The sequence below is a fragment of the Halichoerus grypus genome, chromosome 11 (assembly GCF_964656455.1).
Source record: "Halichoerus grypus chromosome 11, mHalGry1.hap1.1, whole genome shotgun sequence".
NCBI lineage: Eukaryota > Metazoa > Chordata > Mammalia > Carnivora > Phocidae > Halichoerus > Halichoerus grypus.
Genome location: NC_135722.1, coordinates 73826065 through 73845870, shown reverse-complemented (window position 1 = coordinate 73845870; position 19806 = coordinate 73826065). Strand labels below are relative to the sequence as shown.

The following is a 19806-nucleotide window of genomic DNA, read 5'->3' as shown; positions in this document are numbered from 1 at the left end:
CTCTCCCCCGCACCATCTTGGTCCTTCTCCTTGGAAGCCACTGCTGCCATCACAAAACCTGGGGCCCTGTCTCCTACCCACCCCCTATGTTCCCTCCAGAGAGAGGACCCTTGACCTTAACCTTCTGTTAAGAGATGCAGCCTGGGGGCACCTGGGTGGCTCAGTCGGTTAAGTGTCTGCCTTCAGCTCAGGTCATGATCTCAGGGACCTGGTGATAAGGGAAATCTGTGTTCTAAGGTGGCCAACCAAGCCAGCAAGGAATCCCAGTCCCAGCCCCAGGGCCGTTCCGGGTTTTCCCTCCTGCCCCGCCTGCCGCCCCCGGAAAGTGCCACATATACGGAAGTAAAAGTGTATAAATTATCCCCTTTGTTTGTGCTGGGGCCTCAGACCTTTGGAGACCACTCTCCTCTGAGCCCACTGGCATTAAATTAACTTCTTATCCTCCAAGATCTCCGACTGCTGCTAGTTCTTCTGTCGGGCCATCCAGTCCAGGTTCCGTAACATTTGGTTCCCTGACTGGGAAACCCAGCCGCGCTGGCCCGTTGTTGCCACCGTTTTGGGGGCAACGGCGGGGCGGTGACGGAATGAGGGGCTGCCTAATTTTCAGCAGCCTCCCGCCCCGGTCGCCTCGGGCCAGCCCTGCTCCGCTGTTCCCGCCACTCGAGGAGACTTGGCAGGTGAGGACCTGGTCCTGACTTCAGATTCCGGTAAGGCCTGGGGTCCCAGGACCCAGACAGGCCCACCCCCACTGGGGTGGAAGGGGAGCCTGATCACCTCCCAGAGACCTCTTAGAGGTCTCACAGGTAGGGATTCCCAGGGAGGGAACGTAATAACTTCTGGAGTGGATGTGTGAGTGAATGTGCAGTCCGACCTGGCTTGCTCAAGCGGACTGATTCTGTGACTCCACGGGCGGGCACCCTTAAGTCTGAGTGGGTCCATCTGCGATTCCGTGGTGAATGGCATACAGTCTATGGCGGCATCGGAATAATTTCCAATCGTAAGTCACAACACTGAGACCACTACGGCTAAGCCTCACCTAAGCTCCTTTGGGACACGGCCAGATGGGCATCTGATTGGTCTCCTCACCTCAGGAGGCACCCCCCCCCCCACTTTGTCTGTCTCTGCACCACCGCACACGGGGACATCACCATGGGGTCAGGGCAGAGTAAACCTACGGTTCTAGAGACCATGGTCAAAAATTTCAAGAAGGGGTTTTCAGGAGACTATGGAGTCAGGATGAACCCCGGCAAGTTGAGAACCCTATGTGAATTGGAATGGCCCACCTTGATGTCGGGTGTCCTTCAGAAGGGACATTGGATGTCCCAATGATTCATCGAGTATGGCGAGTTGTAACAGGAGAACCAGGACACCCTGACCGGTTTCCGTACATTGACTCCTGGCTAGGAATTGCCCAGACCCTTCCCCGCTGGGTGTGATTCGCTTGCAATAGGCGGGGACAGGCCAGGGTCTTAATCGCCTCATCTAAGCGACCTAAAGAAGATCAGCAAAAGCCCCAGTCTCCACAAGTCCTAGCCGGAGATCCCGAGGACGAACCGATCCTGCCCCCACTGTACGCACCCCCAAGACCATCTACACCTGGCCCTTCAGCTCCAGGCACTCCGCCACCGTTGGTTTCACCGGCGCCCCCAGGCCCAGAGGATCCACTTTCTCCAGGACCAGCAGCCAGGTTGCGCCCCAGGCCAGGCTCAAGTGCCCTCCAAGTGCTGGTACGAGAGACGCGGGAACCCAAGAGGCACAATGAAGATGGGACGGTCCAACCCAGCCGTTCCATGATGTATTATCAGCCCTTCTCCACCACCGACCTCCTCAACTGGAAACATAACACTCCATCCTACTCTGAAAAACCACAGGCCATGGTAGACCTCATGGAATCCCTCTTCCAGACTCATCGGCCAACCTGGGAAGACTGCCAACAGTTACTCCACACCCTGTTTAACACACAAGAGAGGAGGAGAATAATGACAGGAGCACGGCAATACCTAGAAGAGCATGCACCAGTGGGAGTCATCGACCCTGCTGCCTGGGCTAATATGGCCACACCCGAGGAGCACCCAGCATGGGACTTTACCACAGATGAGGGACAGGCCCACATCCGCCGATACCAGGAGGCCCTTCTCCAGGGAATCCAGGCAGGAGCTAAGAAACCCATAACATGACTAAAGCATCCTCGGTCACTCAACAACCAGGGGAGTCCCCCAGGAACTACTACGAGAGATTATGTAAAGTCTACAGGATATACACTCCATTTGACCCTGAGGCACAGGAAAGCCAACAGATGGTAAACACCTCCTTTGTGGCTCAGGCCATCCCAGACATTAGAAGAAAACTTCAGAAACTAGAGGGTTTCGCCAGGATGAACATCACCCAACTAATAGACATTGCCAATAAGGTCTACATGAACAGGGAGGTCACAGCCGAATGGGAAGCTGATAAAAAGATGAAAAAGTCAGCCTCCTGGCCACCGCCCTGAAAGAAAAGGATGACACAAAGACGGGGAGACCCCAACCACCAAAAGGGGGGAACCCAGAACCCCCTTGGCAAGGGATCAATGTGCCTACTGTAAGGAGAAAGGGCATTGGAAAAACGAATGTCCCAACCAGGGAAAGGCTCAGAAGCCCAGCCGCTACAAGGAAGAACCCCGAGAGGAGGACCTCATAGGCCTTGCGGGAACAGACTCAGACTGAGGGGAACCGGGCTCTTTCCTCCTTGGCCCCCATGAGCCCACGGTCAGAATGAAAGTAGGGGGCCAACCAGTGACTTTTATGGTTGATACTGGGGCCGAGCACTCTATTGTCACCTCCCCAGTGGCCCCTTTCAGCAAAAGGACTGCGACCATCCTTGGGGCCACCGGGACTTGGACGATATAGCAGCCCTTTTGCCAGGCTCGCCAGTGTGAACTCGGGGGCCACAAGGTCCGACATGAATTCCTTTATCTGCCTGATTGCCCCATCCCTCTTCTGGGCTGAGACATACTCTCCAAGCTTGGGGCTCAGATAACTTTTGAGACCACCAGATACAGTAGCCTCTGATTGAACCCAAGTCCAGAGGAGACGGGGTCTCTGGTACTAGCAATTACCACACCGAGGGAAGAAGAATGGAGGCTATTCTGTACCCAGGCCCAACTGACCAGCCCGCCGGAGTTCAGACTCGCCTTCCCTTCAGTATGGGCCAGAAACAACCCACCTGGACTAGCCCGGAATTGGGCCCCTATCATTGTTGAACTGATCCCAGTAGCCGAACCTCAGAGGCAAAGGCAATACCCCCTTCTACAAGAAGCTAAGATTGGCATCCAAGAACATCTGACCAAACTCAAAGAAACAGATATTTTAGTCGAGTGCCAGTCAGCCTGGAATACCCCACTCCTGCCAGTCAAGAAGCCAGGAGGGGGATACCGACCAGTTCAAGACCTGTGGGCCATCAACAAGGTGACCATCTCTCTGCACCCAGTGATCCCGAATCCATACAACCTCCTCGGCCATTCCCAGGGTCGGCCAGATGGTTCACTTGCCTAGATTTGAAGGATGCCTTCTTCTGCCTCCGCTTAGCTCCCCAGAGCCAGCCACTGTTTGCCTTTGAATGGACTGAACCTGATACAGGGCACCAGATGCAACTGACCTGGACACGCCTCCTGCAGGGGTTTAAAAACTCACCAACACTCTTCGGGGAAGGGCTGGCCGCAGACCTCGCCAGTTTCCCAAGAGAGGCCACACGATGCACCCTCCTCCAGTATGTGGATGACCTCCTCCTCGCCAGTGACACACAAGAAGACTGCACAAAAGGCACAAAGGCCCTCCTACAGCTCCTGGCAGACTCGGGATACTGAGCCTCATGGAAGAAGGCACAAATCTGCCAAACACAGGTCCGATACCTTGGTTTTCTCCTCACCCAAGGGAAGAGAGAACTAGGGCCAGAGAGGAAAAGGGTCATCATCTCCCTGCCACAGCCCCAGACAAAAAGGGGCCTACGAGAATTCCTGGGGGCTGCAGGATTCTGCCGTATCGGGATCCCTGGGTTCTCGCCAATAGCAGGACCCCTTTATGATCTCTTAGGGGGACCGACTGAGAACTCCCTGTCTGGACCGAGGAAGCAGAAGCCGCTTTCACAGAGATAAAGACTGCCCTGGGGCGGGCTCCAGCCCTGGGCCTACCAGATGTAGAAAAACCCTTCAGTGTCTTTGTGCATGAAAAGGAAAAAATAGCGCTCAGGGTACTCACCCAGACTGCTGGGCGCTGGCAACAGCCAGTTGCATATCTGTCAAAGAAGCTGGACCCCGTGGTAGCGGGATGGCCACCGTGCCTCAGGGCGCTGGCAGCCACAGTCCTACTCATCAAGGAGGCGGACAAACTTACCCTGGGGCAAGAACTTATGTCAAGGTCCCTCATGCAGTTGTGTCCCTCATGAACGCACAGGGACACAGCTTCATTTCCAACTCTTGGCTAGCACAATACCAAGGGTTCCTCTGTGAAAACCTGCGGGTCACCCTCGAAACAGTAAGGACATTAAATCCAGCAAACTTTCTCCCCATGGAAGAGGGGGAACCAGACCATGACTGCTCCGAGGTGACTGATGAAGTCTACGCGAGCTGTCCAGATCTGTGGGATCAAGCCATAAAGAATCCAGAGCTCACGCTGTTCAGCGATGGCAGCAGTTACCTACAAGAGGGTGCCCAAAAAGTGGGTTATGCAGTAACCACAACCACTGAAGTCCTAGAAGCTAAGGCATTACCAGCTGGCTGGTCAGCACAACGGGCTGAACTATATGCCTTAGTCCGAGCCCTCACCCTCGGTGAAGGCAAGCGAGTCAACATCTACACTGACTCTCGGCATGCCTTTGCTGCTGTAGATATACATGGGGCCATCTACAAGGAACGGGGCCTCCTAACTGCAGCAGGAAAAGCTATCAAGAACAAGGAGCAGATACTGAGACTCCTCGAAGCCGTCTGGCTTCCAAAGGAAGTAGCAATCCTGCACTGTAAGGGACACCAGAAAGGAGACGACCCCATAGCGCGGGGAAATCGTCTGGCAGATGAGGCAGCCAAGACCGCAGCCAGTGAGGACATGGACAGAGCCCCTTCCCTCACCATGGCCCTAACACCCCCAGAAGAAGTCTCTCCACCCAGTTACACTAAAAAGAAAAAGGGCATGGCAGAGGGAGCCACCCTGACTGAAAAGGGACAGTGGATGATGCCCGACGGGCACATCTTTGTTCCAACAGCAACTGGAGTGCATCTAGTCAAGGAATACCACCGACTCACTCATCTGGGAAAAACTGCATTAGAGGCCCTTCTAAAGAAGCACTATTGCATCAGTCAGCTGCCGGCACTGTGCCAAGCAACGAGTGAACGATACACAACATGAGCTAAAAATAATGCTCGGTCTGCACCTCGGCCCCCACCAGGTATCCAGAGATGGGAGCAACCCCCTTTGAAGATCTAGAGTAGACTTCACAGATGTGCAGCCGAGCAGGGGCTTCAGATATCTCCTAGTAATAGTATGCACATACTCTGCGTGGGTTCAAGCCTTCCCGACTAGGACGGAGCAAAGCCGGGAAGTAGCTAAAGTCCTCTTGCGGGAGATCGTGCCCCGGTTTGGCCTGCCATTAACAATCCATAGTGACAACAGACCCGCATTTGTGGCAGACATTGGACAGGTCTTGACCAAATCTCTCAACATCACTTGGAGACTCCACACCACTTACCGGCCCCAAAGTTCAGGGAAAGTAGAGCAAATGAATCACACCCTCAAGGGAACCTTAGCAAAGTTTTGTCAGGAGACTAACCTTCCATGGCCGGATCTGCTACCCCTAGCTCTCCTGTGTGCTCGCTGCACACCTGGGACACTAGGTTTCTCCCCTTATGAATTAATATATGGACGGCCTCCCCCATGCTTGGGGAGCCTTCCAGGAAACTCACATCAGGTTGGAGATAAAGAAATAAAGAATGAAGGGGGGGATATCGGAGGGGGAGACAAACCATGAGAGACTATGGACTCTGAGAAACAGGCTGAGGGTTCTAGAGGGGAGGGGGTGGGGGGATGGGTTAGCCTGGTGATGGGTATTAAAGAGGGCACGTTCTGCATGGAGCACTGGGTGTTACGCACAAACAATGAATCATGGAACACTACATCAAAAACTAATGATGCACTGTATGGTGATTAACATAACATAATAACATAACATAATAATTAAAAAAAAACTCTAAAAAAAAAAAGAAATAAAGGAGCAGCTTCAGGCCCTGGGGGCCACTCTAAATAAATTACAAAAGTGCATCATTGAGAGGGCCCCAATCTCCTTAGGGTCTCAGGTACACTTCTTCCAGACAGGGGACTCAGTTTGGGTGAAAGATTGGAAGAAAGACCCCCTCAAACTGCAGTGGACAGGGCCCCACACTGTTGTTCTACCACCCCTACTGCCCTCAAGGTCTCAGGTGTCACCCCATGGGTCCACCACTCCAGAGTGAAGAAAGCTCATCATTCAGACAAGGAGCTGCACCAGTGGAGAGTCCAGCCAGACTTCACGAACCCGCTCCGGCTTCGCCTTCAACGAGACCCCACCAACTGATGGACACCTGCTCACTGTGGTCCCTAGCTCTCATCGGCGTGATTTTCCTCTTCTTGGGAGTCCGACTCTATACTGTTGCCCCTCCTGACTGGACTTATCCCCAGAGGCTTACTATTGCCATTGCTTATTGGTGTCCCTAGGGTGTATTACTGCACTCGCTTGTCCACGGGTTTCATCTGCTGACGAGTTAGCCACGATGGCTCCCTCTACCTAAGGTCATAGATCCCACTCTTACTGGCCCTCTGCTGTCTACTCCTGAGCGCACGTCACCATGGTTTTCCTGGCCCCAGTCAGTCCCGGTCTTCGGCTGTCTGGTGTGCTGTTCCTCCTCACTGCCTCTAGCTGCCCGGCCAGGCAAGGGGGACAAACTCTCGTATCACCATCACTGGCAAATGGACTTTCCAGCTTATCCCCCTCAATCCTGCACCAGCGCCCCCACTTTCTTCCACCTGGGATGGGCACACACCAAAGGTTAACCTCCATTTTGATGGATGCCAGCTTCTTGATACCTCCTGGGAACCTCATAGACGGTGTTCCTACCATGGCCCTCACTCAGGTTACCGGCTGGTAGGTATCTACATCTGTGGGGCCCCCATGCCTCAACAGCCAAACACCTGCCCTCAGTTCTGCTCACAAGCCTGGGGATGCGAGTCATGGGTGGCGACTTGGCCGGGGATGGAACGATGGTCCACCAGGTGGTGGCACCTCAAACAGCACAGTGACATCCGGATTTCCTTGTCACGCGACGCCACCCCATCCTCTTGCCCTAACAATCACTGTATACCAGTCACCCTCTCAGACGTACAACCCAGTGCCACATCTTGGGCCACAGGAATCACTCTCTTGTTGGGCCAGTATCACTCTATAGGGACCGACCCTATGGCCAGGTTTATGATTAAGTCCATGTTCACTCCAAGCCTTGCAGTCAACCCCGAGTCAGACAGAAGATAACTCACCCTGGCGCATCCTGCGTATCCCTGGGTCCTGCATCCCCATGCAGCAAGCATCTGTAGCGCAACTGTTAGGTATGATTAATGCCTCCCACCAAGTGCTTAACCACTCACATCCACCCCTAGCGTCTGACTGCGGGATCCGTATGAAGCCCGGTCCTGCCCAATACCTAGGTGTCATCCTCAGCCAGTCCACCGTGTCACTCCCACCTCGGCACCGGGGACCTCAGATGATCCCTTTCTGGCTCCAGTACCGCTGTATGGCAACTCTTCCTCTCCCATCACGTGCCACAGTCGGGTCTGTGCGCCTAACAACACTTTTCTGGCTGTGATCAAGGTGTGTACATCTGCATCACCCCACGCTATCCATCATGCACGCTTGTCAGTCTCTTACCCGATCTTTCAGTCCTCCCCGGGAGCGATGCCCCACTCATATGGAGACCTCCTAGCCGCCCTCAACGCTCCCCTGCGGCCATCCCTCTTCTCGTGAGCCTGCCGGCTGCTTCAGGTGTTGCCCTGGGCGCCACCAGCATCGGATGTCACAGGTTCAGTACCAGGGGCTAACTCAACAACTCACGGTGGATTTTTCCGCCCTCACTCAGTCAGCCTTGGCCCTGCAGCGCCAACTCGATTCACTGGCTTCAGTGGTCCTCCAAAACAGGCGTGGGCTCCACTTGCACATGGTACACACAGCTGCGCAGGGGGGGCTCTGTCTCTTCTTACAGGAGGAATGTTGTTTCTATGCTAATGAGTCGGGGGTGGTCCAAGAAACTGACCCAATTACAGGAATGAGTAAATCACGGGTGGGAAGCGCTCCAGGGGCGGCTTGGTGGGATTCCCTCTCACAATGGTTCCCTTGGTTCGCCCCCTTTCTTGGCCCCCTCCTAATGCTCCTCCTCACAGTAGCATTTGGTCTTTGTATTCTTAATGCCCTGACTAGGTTTATCACTGCTCAAATGGCTAAGATCAGACTCCAGTTGCTCCTTACTCACTATCGCCCCTTAGAGAATAAAAATGATGCCCTCTAAACTAGGTGTTTAAAGGGGCATCAAAGGGGGGAATGATAAGGGAAATCTGTGTTCTAAGGGGGCCAACCAAGCCAGCAAGGGAATCCCAGTCCCGACCCTAGGGCCGTTCCAGGTTTTCCCTCCTGCCCTGCCTGCCGCCCTGCAGTGAAAGTGCCACATATAGGGAAGTAAAAGTGTATAAATTGCCCCCTTTTTGCTGGGGGCTCAGACCTTTGGAGATCACTCTCCTCTGAGCCCACCAGCGTTAAGTAAACCTCCTATCCTCCAAGATCTCCAAGTACTGCTTGGTTCTTCTATCAGGTGATCCAATCCAGGTTCCGTAACACTGGGATCAAGCCCCCCCATCAGGCTCCCTGCTCAGTGGGGAGTTTGCTCTCCCCTCTGCCTGCCATTCCCCTGCTTGTGCCCTTGTGCTTTCTCACTCTTTCTCTCTTTCTGTCTGTCAAATGAATAAATAAAACCTTTTTAAAAAAAGCGGGGGGCGCCTGGGTGGCTCAGTCGGTTAAGCGGCTGCCTTCGGCTCATGTCATGATCCCAGGGTCCTGGGATCGAGCCCCACGTCGGGCTCCTTCCTCAGTGGGGAGCCTGCTTCTCCCTCTCCCTCTGCCTGCCACTCCACCTGCTTGTGCTCTCCCTCTCTCTATCTCTATCAAATAAATAAATAAAATCTTTAAAAAAAAAAAGAGGGGGGATGCAAACTGACCTTGGTGTTACCCCCCACCCCAGCTTTCTTAAAAAAGTCGTTTTCTTCCTTCCAGGGCCTTCCAGTCAATCTTCTAAGTTTTCTTTTTGTTAGGGCTTATTTAAATGCAGGAAATTTAATTAGTTTACATTAATACCGCACTGTCTTACTCTATGAGTAAACTGAAAGACACTAACGGGTTTAATCTAGCTGCTTCTAATGATGGTTTTTCTCTCCCTTCTCCTTTAAATAATTGCAAATACTTCTATTAATCAAGGCAGCAGAGCACGGTGCTTTATTGCCATGTGGAACGGTGTAGTTAAATGTGATTTTTAAAAAAATGGCTCAAATTTTAATTAGAAAGCAGATTGTTAAATGACATTTTGATTTGTCCTTTGATGGGGAATTGGAAATAGACCCATCATGATAGGAAACCAGGTTCTAGTCCAGAAGGAGGCATATTAACTTAAGAGCAGGATGTGATTTCAGTGAGTCATTGTTTTCCTAAAATAGGCTGTCTTCTCTGGTTTTCTGTTGAGGGAGAGAGACCTTCCTCTGCATCTGATACCACCTTAGATTAGCATTTCCCCAGGAGAGAGTCCAACTTGGAATCCCCCACGCAGGCTGGTGCTCCCAGAGGTCTAATCATCAGGGCACAGGACTAGGTACCAAGGCCCTTTTGCCGGGACTCCTTGAAAACATCAATATCGAGAAATCAGCAAACCTATTATGATGCCTGTAACTGAAGAAAATATTGGGCTACATACTCCCCATTGGGCATGATGCACATATCATTTTACTGCTAAAGTGACTGCTTTCTTGGCCCCAAAGCTGGTATCTGCATCACTACTGAGGGTCGTCATAGAAGTAGCCTGGGCATGGCCGGCAGAGTTTGGCCCCATAAGCTCCTTATGTGGTGCCCCCCACCTTGAGCTGGTCCAGTGACAGGACATCCAAGCACCCCAGGAGGAAGGTAGGAAGGGTCACCGGTGAGAAGACCCAGGCGTTTGTCATTCCACATGACCTCTCTGTGCTTTGCAGGACATTTTATACCTATCATAGCAGCTAGCAAACTTGAATGTCTCGCAGGTGCTTCAAACTCATGGGGTCCGATTTTTTATCTCCTAGTCTCTTTCTACCACAGCCCCTTTGCACACCTCCCTTCCCTCCATCTGATTAGGATGCACAGCTGTTAACTCACTTTTTCAAGCCAGAAGCTGGAGAGTCGTCTGTTAACACTCACCTTTCTCTTCCTCCAGATCCCCAAGTCCTTGCGATGCTCCTAAAGTAGATCTTGAATTCACCTGCTGCCCTCCATGTCCATCCCCCATATCCACCAGTAGCTGCCTGGGTTCCTGCAAAGGCTTTTGAACTGCTTGCCCGTGTCCACTTCTCCTTCATTCTGCTTGTCACTTTGGCCTCAGGGTGACCTTTAAAACGCTCATCATATCATTTCACTCCTTGTTCACACCTGTCCGTGACCTCTTCCTGTGCTTGGATGAATCCCATAGGCCCAGCATGGCCGACGGAGAGGACTGCACGGCCTGGGCCCCAGACCTGGCTAAGCTGGCTAGAGGTCTCATGGCACTGTTGACGTCACATTCAAGTGGCTTGTGAGACACTTTAACCTTTCACTCTTGACTCTCTTGGCAGGCTGCAGTGATTTTGATTTTCTAAGGGCAATAAAATAACTGTCAGCCCAGCAAAGGTGTACTTAGAATGGATGTCATGTTCGGGAAAATGGTATGGGGGGATTTGTTCCTCCAGACCCCAGAAATCAACGCCACAGAGGTGGACCACTATTTCATTTGGAACTTTAATAAGCAATCAACCAATATGTCATCTGCTAAAATGTTAATACCCCTGCTGCTCTCCAAGTAGCCTCCCTTCCAAATATTTCAGTGTAAGAACGTGTGTAGCCTTTAGCTCTGGAGATCATGACGAAAATGTGGTTCCAGGTCCTTATAAGACAAGACTGACATTCTACAGGGAAAAAAAAGAAACACACTAAATGTGAGCGCACAGGTTTCCTTTTTAGACACGTTTCTCCTACCTTGCAGCCCACTCGTGTTCCTTGCCTTAACCTTTACTTTTGTGTGTTTGTGGTACCATGTCACACGTGAACAGGGAAGTCTGTCGTCCGAGTGACACTCTGTGCTCCATTAAAGATGATTCATGGGAGTCCTGAGATTCCAGCTGTGGCTTTGGTGCACTATGACCTCAAAGTAAGACCACTTTGCTATGATCTTGAATTTGTAACTTTTTATTGATACCAGTTTGGTGGTTCAGTCTGATGAGTTACAAACCAAGATCATAATGAGAATAGCAGGCGAGGTGATCCCTGAGCACTGTGGCGTTACGAGGTGCCACGGGAGCACAGAGGTGAGCCCCTTACCCACCTAGGCGCCTGGAAAGTCTTGAAATGCTTTCAAGGACGTGTGACCCACGAGATGGGTCTCAAGGAGAAGTTTGCCAAGCGGGAGGAGTGACTGGGAGAAAAGAGGTGGTAAAGGGCATTTCAGACAGCTGCATGGATGGAGGCCTGGGAGGTCAGCAAGGGCATGGCACACCCCGAGAACTGTATGGGGGTGGTTGTGGCTGCTGCAGGTGAAGGCGTGGACTGGGGACTGACTGATGGGCTGGGGGCCTGATCCTGCAGTAGAGCATTCCCATGGGATTCTATGCTGGAGGTTCCTGGGTCAGATTTGTCTTTTGCACTAGGAATTCTGTAGGCTTGGCCTCTACTTTCAAGGCTTCTTCTCAGTGGCATTGACCCAATCCAGACACACAAGGCCTTTTATTAGGTTTATTAGGTTTTGTGGGTATGGGACTCAAAATGCCACAGACTTCCAAGTTTAAGGTACATCCATAGGCTGTCTACCAAGAATTACAGAGACATTTTTAGAAGTTACTGAAATGTGGTTGGTGTTAAATTACAGCCCTGCTGGAGTTTATGAATGACTCCATTTCCTGTTTCTTTGGGGCCTGGCTGCCTTGTCATGCTTGGAAGTGGTAGGTTTCAGGCTCCTATGAAGCTCAGCCCTACAGGCTGTTGGATTTCCTGTAGATGTTAGCGATGGTACAATGACTGTGCTATGTCAAACCAATCTTGGATTGGTGATAATTTGTAATTGCTCAGAATCTGGATGTTGAATTATCAATTACTGTTAGCTTAGCTTTCTCACTGTTTAGCATGATTTGGTTGGTGGGTAACCTTAACGTATAAAATAATGCATATTTATACCAGGAATGTGTTTTGGCCCAAGAGTTTCCAACAACTACACTTAAAAACCTATATGAGGTTTAAATGGGTCCTCCAGGGGCGCCTGGGTGGCTCAGTCGGTTAAGCGTCTGCCTTTGGCTCTGGTCATAATCTCAACATCCTGGGATCAAGCCCCGCGTCGGGCTCCCTGCTCAGTGGGGAGTTTCTGCTTCTCCCTCTGCCCTCCCTTTCCTCTCCCCCCACCCATGCTCTCTCTTTCTCAAATAAATAAATAAAATCTTTAAAAATAAATAAATAGGGGCGCCTGGGTGGCTCAGTTGGTTAAGCGACTGCCTTTGGCTCAGGTCATGATCCTGGAGTCCCAGGATCGAGTCCCGCATCGGGCTCCCTGCTCGGTGGGGAGTCTGCTTCTCCCTCTGACCCTCCTCCCTCTCATGCTCTCTGTCTCTCATTCTCTCTCTCTCAAATAAATAAAATCTTAAAAAAAATAAAAATAAAAATTAAATAAATAAATAAATGAGTCCTCCATATGCCTTTGCTAAAGAAGATGCACATGTCTCCTGCACGTGGGGGTGGGCAAGTTGTAGCGTCCTTTGCCCACCGCCACAGGCAGTGATCTTAGAAGGATTTAGAAATGTTTTGAGCAGGCAAGAAGGTCAGGCAAGGAAACACAGGTTAGGAGGCTGTTGCAGAACTCCTCACGAGCAAAGATGAGGTCCTGACCTGGTGGTAGTGGGGACGGAGAAGCGGGGAGATGTTTGAGAGATGTCTAGGATGAGCAAGGGCATGGCACACCCCGAGAACTTTCGGGGAAGAATGTGATATAAGAATAGGGGAGAGGGGATGTGTCCAGGAAAACCTCGAACCTCTGGCCTGGGCACCATGAGTAAGAGAAACAGGCTTCTATCATTTAGCAAATACTTAATAAACCCCTGGTGGGAGGTGGGAGGTAGAGAATGATTAACTCTTTGAAGAGGCAGAGTGAAAGAAGGGCCATTTAATTAATTTATTTAAGATTTATTTCTTTATTTCTGTGAGAGAGAGCGTAAGCACGGGGGGAGGGGCAGAGGCAGAGGGAGAGAGAGGCTCAAGCAGACTCCGCGCTGAGCCCCACACCCACGTGGGGCTCCATCTCAGCCTCTGAGATCGGACCTGAGCCGAAACCCAGAGTCGGATGCTCAGCCGACTGTCCCACCCAGGCACCCCAAGAAGGGCCATTTTAAAGACATAAGAGGAGGCAAAATGGTAACTGATTTTGACCAATGGGATTGGGCATGTTTTCTCAGTGGCGAGAGTGTGTGAAGCAGGCCAAGATGAAGAGCCCTGGGGCTGGGCACGCGTTCAGCGTGACAGGAGTGTGACTGCTCCATGTGACGTTGGGGACGGGGTTGGGCTCGGCACTCAGGGCCTGAAAGGCCAGGCCAAATCTGCACTGTGTTTTGCTAGTCCTGGGGGCCGCTGCAGGCTCTGTAGTTAGAGGACTAAGATCAGAGCTTGGATTAAGTGAGGTCATTCTGTCTGGAGATTGAGGAACCAGGAGGTGGAGGCAGGCACTTTGCCGGCCAGGGGAACCTCGTGGGGCCTGCAGACAGGCCACGGGCAAAATCGGCCTCATCTTCAGTGCTCAAAAGCCTTCTGGTCCTGTGGCCTTTGCCTGGACCATCCCCACTGACTGTTCAGTTTGGCAAAACAGCCTAAGGTTCAGCAAGAAAGGTGGCATTTATGCTAAAGATCAAATATTTATCACTTTGTTAGTGACAAACTCAACTTCAGCAGCCCAAGGTCGCTCCGATGGGGTCATTCTCCTTCCCCTACCCCCGAAACCAACCCTCCTGGAGACTCCAGAGAACGCTGACATGCCACCGTGTAAATATTTGGTAGCAGCTTAGTGTACAGGTTGCCTTTTGCAGACTATTTGAATTTGGGCAGCCGCAATCAAGGCCTGCAGCGGAGCACAAATAATAGGCTCTGAGACTGGCTGGTGGGTTTGTAGAGGCCTTTCTGGATTGATCTTCTCCCTCCTCCGCTCTTGCTCTTGCTCAGCGGACCTCAGGCTGCATGCTTCTGTGGGGCCTGCCCCGAGCGCCGTTCCCACACACCTTTCAGGTTCCAGACCTCTGCCCTCCTGGCTCCCTCCCCGCCGCCCCTCCGCCCCCCTGGCCCCCAGTTGTGCTCAAGGTACTTTTTCCCTTCAGCCCTCTGCTCTCTGCTCAGACTTGGTCCCTTGTACCGCTCCCTGTGTTACAGCGTGTCCCCAGCTCTCTGTCACATAGCACATCTTCGTCTCTTGTCTGTCTCCTGCCACTAGAATGTGCCAGAGGAGCTTTGTCTCGCTCATTGCTCCATCCCCACTGCCAAGGGCATGCCTGGCATGTGGACGTAGCCTTGTATCTGGGGAATCAGTGGCTGATCAGATGGACTAGGCCGCACACTCAGCACATATAATCAGTGCCTGGCATATGGTAGGTGCTCAGTTAGTGTGTGAATGAATGAATCGGTGGGTGAGCTACTCTGCGTGTGATTAGCTGGTCCCCAGCGCCTCGCTGCTTGGCAAGGGTGTGTTGAATCAGTGAATGGATCAGAGAGCCTGTCCGCCTCCGCCTCCAAGGCCGACTCTCTCGATGGGGCAGAGCCTGCAGTTTTCTTTCTCTGAGTGAGGCCCCGACGTGCGGTCTCGGGCGCATGTGGTTGTGGCTGCCGTTTGCATTTGAAAATTCAGTCAATACCTCACTCTCTCTCAGTTTGTCTGCCATCAGCCAGGCTCTGTAATTAACTTGCTGTAATTTAGCCTACAGATGAATTTTTCATTTTAAAGATGCCATAAACAACAGCGCTTATGCTATCTTGGTTGTTAATGAAGTTCCTGTCTACCAGGACGTGAGGACTGTAGTGCGCCGAGGGCCGTTGCTTACCTCGCGCCTGGCCGTGGGAGCGAGACGACCAGCGGATGAGTTCTGGCAGGTCGTGGTCCTGTATTCCTGGGGTGCTCCAGAGCATGCCAGCGTGCAGGCAGAGCCCCGGGGGGCATCTTCCTTGGGGGGGTCACATTTTATCCAAAGATGTGGGAGAAATAACATTTAAAGAATATTGAGGGGCGCCTGAGGGGCTCAGTCAGTTAAGCGTCCAACTCTTGGTTTCTGCTCAGGTCCTGATCTCATGGGTCGTGAGATCAAGCCCTGCGTCCGGCTCTGTGCTCAGTGGGAGTCTGCGTGGATATTCTCTCCCTCTGCCCCTTCCCCCGCTCTCTCTCTTTCTCTCTCTAAAATAAATAAAAGGGAAAAAAAAAAGGATACTGAAACGAATATGGATATGTGTTGGAGGAGAACTCAACATCGCTTAGTGGGTAAGAGCAGGGCCCTGGAACCAGACTGTCTGGGTTTGAATTTGTCCCGCCCCTTACTTGCTTTGTGGTCCTGGGCAAGGGACATACCCGCCTGTCAGACGGGAGCCGGTGACACAGTAGAGCCTCCCGCATGGGGACACGGTCAGCATTCAGTGACAGCCACAGCAGGCTTTTATCACGGTGCCATGCACATCGTGGGCCAGCGTGATACACGATTGCTTGACATTTTTAGATAAAAGAGGAGACAAATGAAATTTTATTCCGGCAGTGGCTCTGCCCCAGCCCTGGCCTCCAGGGATGAATGTTCACTCACATCTGCCATAGTTGAGATGGACAAGTTAGCAAAGCACGGCCTTAAAAAAAACCAGCAAAAACCAGTGCGTACAATTGGCTGGTCTGCATGTTTTCATGAATTTCCCCCCAACCTTGCCTTAGTCTTGAGCTGTCACAGAGTGGAGCTGTCATTAACAAAGTGCTAAATTAGCGATGCCTCCTCTAATTCCCTCTGTCTTCCAGTACCTAACTGAGGAGCACATGAAGTGAGGGAACCTACGGGTTTGGATACGGAACTGCCATTTAAGGAGTGACATTCTCAGCGGAGCTGCCGCCTTCCTGAGCGCTTGCACAGATGTCACTTGTTGCCTGCCTTTCATTCCCCAACAGCCTGGCACTCATCAAGGTGGAGAAGACTTGTCGCAGCGGAACCCGGGTCCATCTCTTCCATCTGATTTCTGACTCCCATCCCATTCGTCTCTTGGTTTCCCCTAGAGATAGAGAGCTCCCTCCTCCAGAAGTAGCAGATTTCTGCCATCTGTTCAGGTTCTGCCTTCCAGAGCACAACTGACCAGGAATTTTCAGCCCGCAGCTTAAGTTCTCTGATAGAAGGACCTCTGGACCCTTTGTTGGCACAACTCCATTGGGAAATGGGATTTAACCATTTAGCGGGAGCAGAGAGGACTTCTCAATCCAGTGTTTATCAGCTGTGGGTCACAGCCAATGAGCTGATTGGGAAATTAGTGGATCGCAGTGGGCATTTTCTCTAATGACGAGAAACAGGATGGTTGCTCACCATAAGCCTCCATAGTCCCTTGTAGGACTTTGGTCTCAGGCCCTACGATGTGCACTGTTGTTAACTGTGTTGCGCTCTTTGCATCTCAAAAGCCATTGTTCTCAACCCTCTTGCAGGAATTTCAAATTACTTCTTTTCTCTTGAGGTTGGTTTTTTTTTTTTCCTCTCTCCGGTTGGATTTGTGTCAGGTCAACTGGTTTTAAACCAAGTGGCTGTGCTGGACCAAAGTTGCTGGTCGCTGTGAGTTTCTCTCTGACTCCTCATTAAAGAAGCACAGTGTGCTGTCCACAGTTAAATAACAAGACCCGTCAAAGGCCCTGCTTCCTCTCTGTCCTCCTCTGTGGGCGCGAGAGGAGCTGGCTGTTGAGCACCTTGAGAGTTTCGCGTCGTCGAAGGGCAGGCCCTGGAAGGGCACTGTTTCCTCGGGGCTGGAAGAGCCTCTGTTGCTGGTTCTTGGAGGGAGCAAGTGGGGACCGGCCTGCATTCACGCAGGCGTCTCTGCTTTCCTGGAGTCCAGCAGGAGAGGTGTCATCTTGTCACATGTTATCCTGAGAAATGTGACTGTAACTTGAACCAAAAAGAGGGATGCAGCTCCGAAGACGGAGCAGAGTTGAGCATCAGCAGGGCTTTCAGAACCGGAGCTCTGTGTGTGTTGGGGGCGGAGGGGAGGCGGGTGTGGTGGGAGGGGGACACCGCGGGCAGGGCAACCGTGGGGTTTGGGGTGCCAGGGCCTGCGCCGAGTGCTTCGCTTCTGTAATCTCATGCGGTCCTCACCTCCTTTTCTCACTTGATCACACTGGCCTGACAAGCCCCCGCCCTGGTTCAGTCTAATGTCCTCCATCCTGCCCCCCCCCCCGCCCCGCCCCATACACGCACCTGCTCAGTTGGCGCCACCCGGCTCTCCTCGCTTTAGGATCTGTGACCTGTGGCTGCAGGTGCGCCGCATGCTGCTGTGGTCACACGATGGTCCTCGGCTGCGTTTGTCCCTCTCGGGGACAACTGTGTCGTAGCTTCTCGCTCATCAGACGTCCGACATCTCCTCCGCCTTCCTGCCTCCTTCTTCCCGTTTCACGCACAGCAGTGGCGGTCACTGGAGAACTTAGGCCTGCTCCCAGCACCACGCTGGTGGCCCTGAACCCGCTCTGTCTCCCCCAGGGGTGCTTCCATCAGTTCTTTTTCCTTCCTTGTCCTGGTGCACTTCCCCCTATGATACGAACATTCTGTAACTGCCTTAACTACCTACACACAGAGCCAAACCCTTGTCCTCCTAGCCCCTAACTCTGACCCTCTTTTAATAATACTAAGGATGTTGCTCCTGCCGTTTCTGTAGTATGTACGTACCAGGCATTATTCTCATCAGTTCATTAGGTACGATTTTTATCCCCATTTCTCAGATGAGAAATCGGAGGCCTGGGAAGATCGAGCATCTTGCCCGAAATCCCAGGGCTGGGATTGCAGCGCAGACACTCGGCTTCCGAGCCCTGTCCTGAGAAGAGTTGCCTACTGGTGGTCTCCATCCTCTCTGCCCCCTTCCCCTCTGGGACCTACTCGTAACACTGACTCCTCCTCATCTCTCCCCTGAAACCTACTTGTGACCAATTAGAGCACTTTCTGCACTCGCCTCCCAGGACACCCTGGTCTTCCTGGTCTTCCTCCTTTCACACGTTTTCAGTCTGTCTTGCTGGTTCCTCTTCTGTCCTCCCAGATGGAAGCCTTACATCGCCCCAGGGCTCCATCCCAGCCCCCGGCCCTGTCTGCACTCACTCCCCAGCCTCGTGGCCTTCAGCGCCTCCAGCCCCACGTTCCTGCCTCCAGCACGGCTCGCACCCCGGACCAGACTCCTGCATCCCGCTGCCTGCTCGCTGGCTCCGCTAGGATCTCCAACTCGATGCGTCCTAGCTTCCCACACCCCCACACAGCCTGCCTTGCCTCTTCCCCACGTGCCTCCATGGCCCCTCTGTTCTTCCCCATCCTCAGGCCTTCGTCCGTTTCTCTTTTCACACTCCAGTTCCGGTCTGCTGGTGAATCGTGTTGCCTCTGCCTCGAAAGTGCACTTGGTATCTGACCACTTTTCACCATGTCTGCACCTTCCCTGGACCATGCCACCGCGTCTCACCTGGATAATGCCCAGGCACCTTCACCAGTCTTGCCTCAGCTCTGCCCCCCTACAGCCAGTTGTGTAACGACAGGCCGAGCCCTCCGGTGGTCCCCATCTCCCTCTCTGGCCTCACCTCTGCATGCTCCCCTCTGCCCTCTCCAGCCCTGCCGGCTGCTGCGCTGCCTCTGGGGTGTGGGCTACCCTCGGGCCTTTGCACATGCTCTGCCCTGTCTGGAAGGTCTTTCCAAGAATCTGCTCAGGTCACTTCCTTACTTCCTAGAGTCTCTGGTCCAAAGTCACTTTCTCAGGAAGCCTTCCTTGGTGGATGACTCTCAGCGTGCCGCCTCTCTACCACCCCTCCCCTTTCTATTCTCTACCACACATAGCATCATCTGACACACGTTCTGTTCATCTGTTGGTTGCCTGTCTCCCCATGTCCTCGTAAACTACCCAAAGGCAGCCTTCTGCCTGTCTCGTTCATAGCTGTATCCCCATTCTATCCCCCGACATACAGTAGGTGCTCAAAACATATTTGAATGACAGGTACTTTTATCCCTGGTTTATAGAGAGAATAATCGGAAGTCTGAGAGTTACTTGCCCAGGGCCACAGACCCTAAAAGTGCCAGGACAAGGATGGAAACCCTGACATGAGCTTAACTGCTCCGTGTGCTCCTTCTTGTTAAGTAAGGACCATAACATGTAACGTGCACAGTTACTGTGGGGGTGAAACGGATAATGCATAGGAAGGCACTTGTAAACCCCATGTGCCATAGGAACGGGACTTAGCTAATTTAGCGAGAACTGTAGCTTTTCATGTCTGTGTTATTCAACAAC

At 52.4% G+C, this 19806-nt stretch overlaps 1 protein-coding gene across 6 annotated transcripts in view; it reads left to right on the top strand.

Annotated features, from left to right (window-relative positions):
- SMCO4 (single-pass membrane protein with coiled-coil domains 4) overlaps positions 1 to 19806 on the top strand; it is a 71074-nt gene that overhangs the window by 41761 nt on the left and 9507 nt on the right. Inside the window, exon 1 of one of the 6 annotated variants that reach the window (XM_078058686.1) lies at positions 15988 to 16484. The exons of the other annotated variants lie outside the window; for them this stretch is intronic. Coding sequence (XP_077914812.1) covers positions 16434 to 16484 — 51 coding nt within the window. The 5' untranslated portion in view covers positions 15988 to 16433. Of the gene's footprint in view, positions 1 to 15987; positions 16485 to 19806 lie in introns of those variants that run through there. 6 annotated transcript variants of the gene reach the window in all.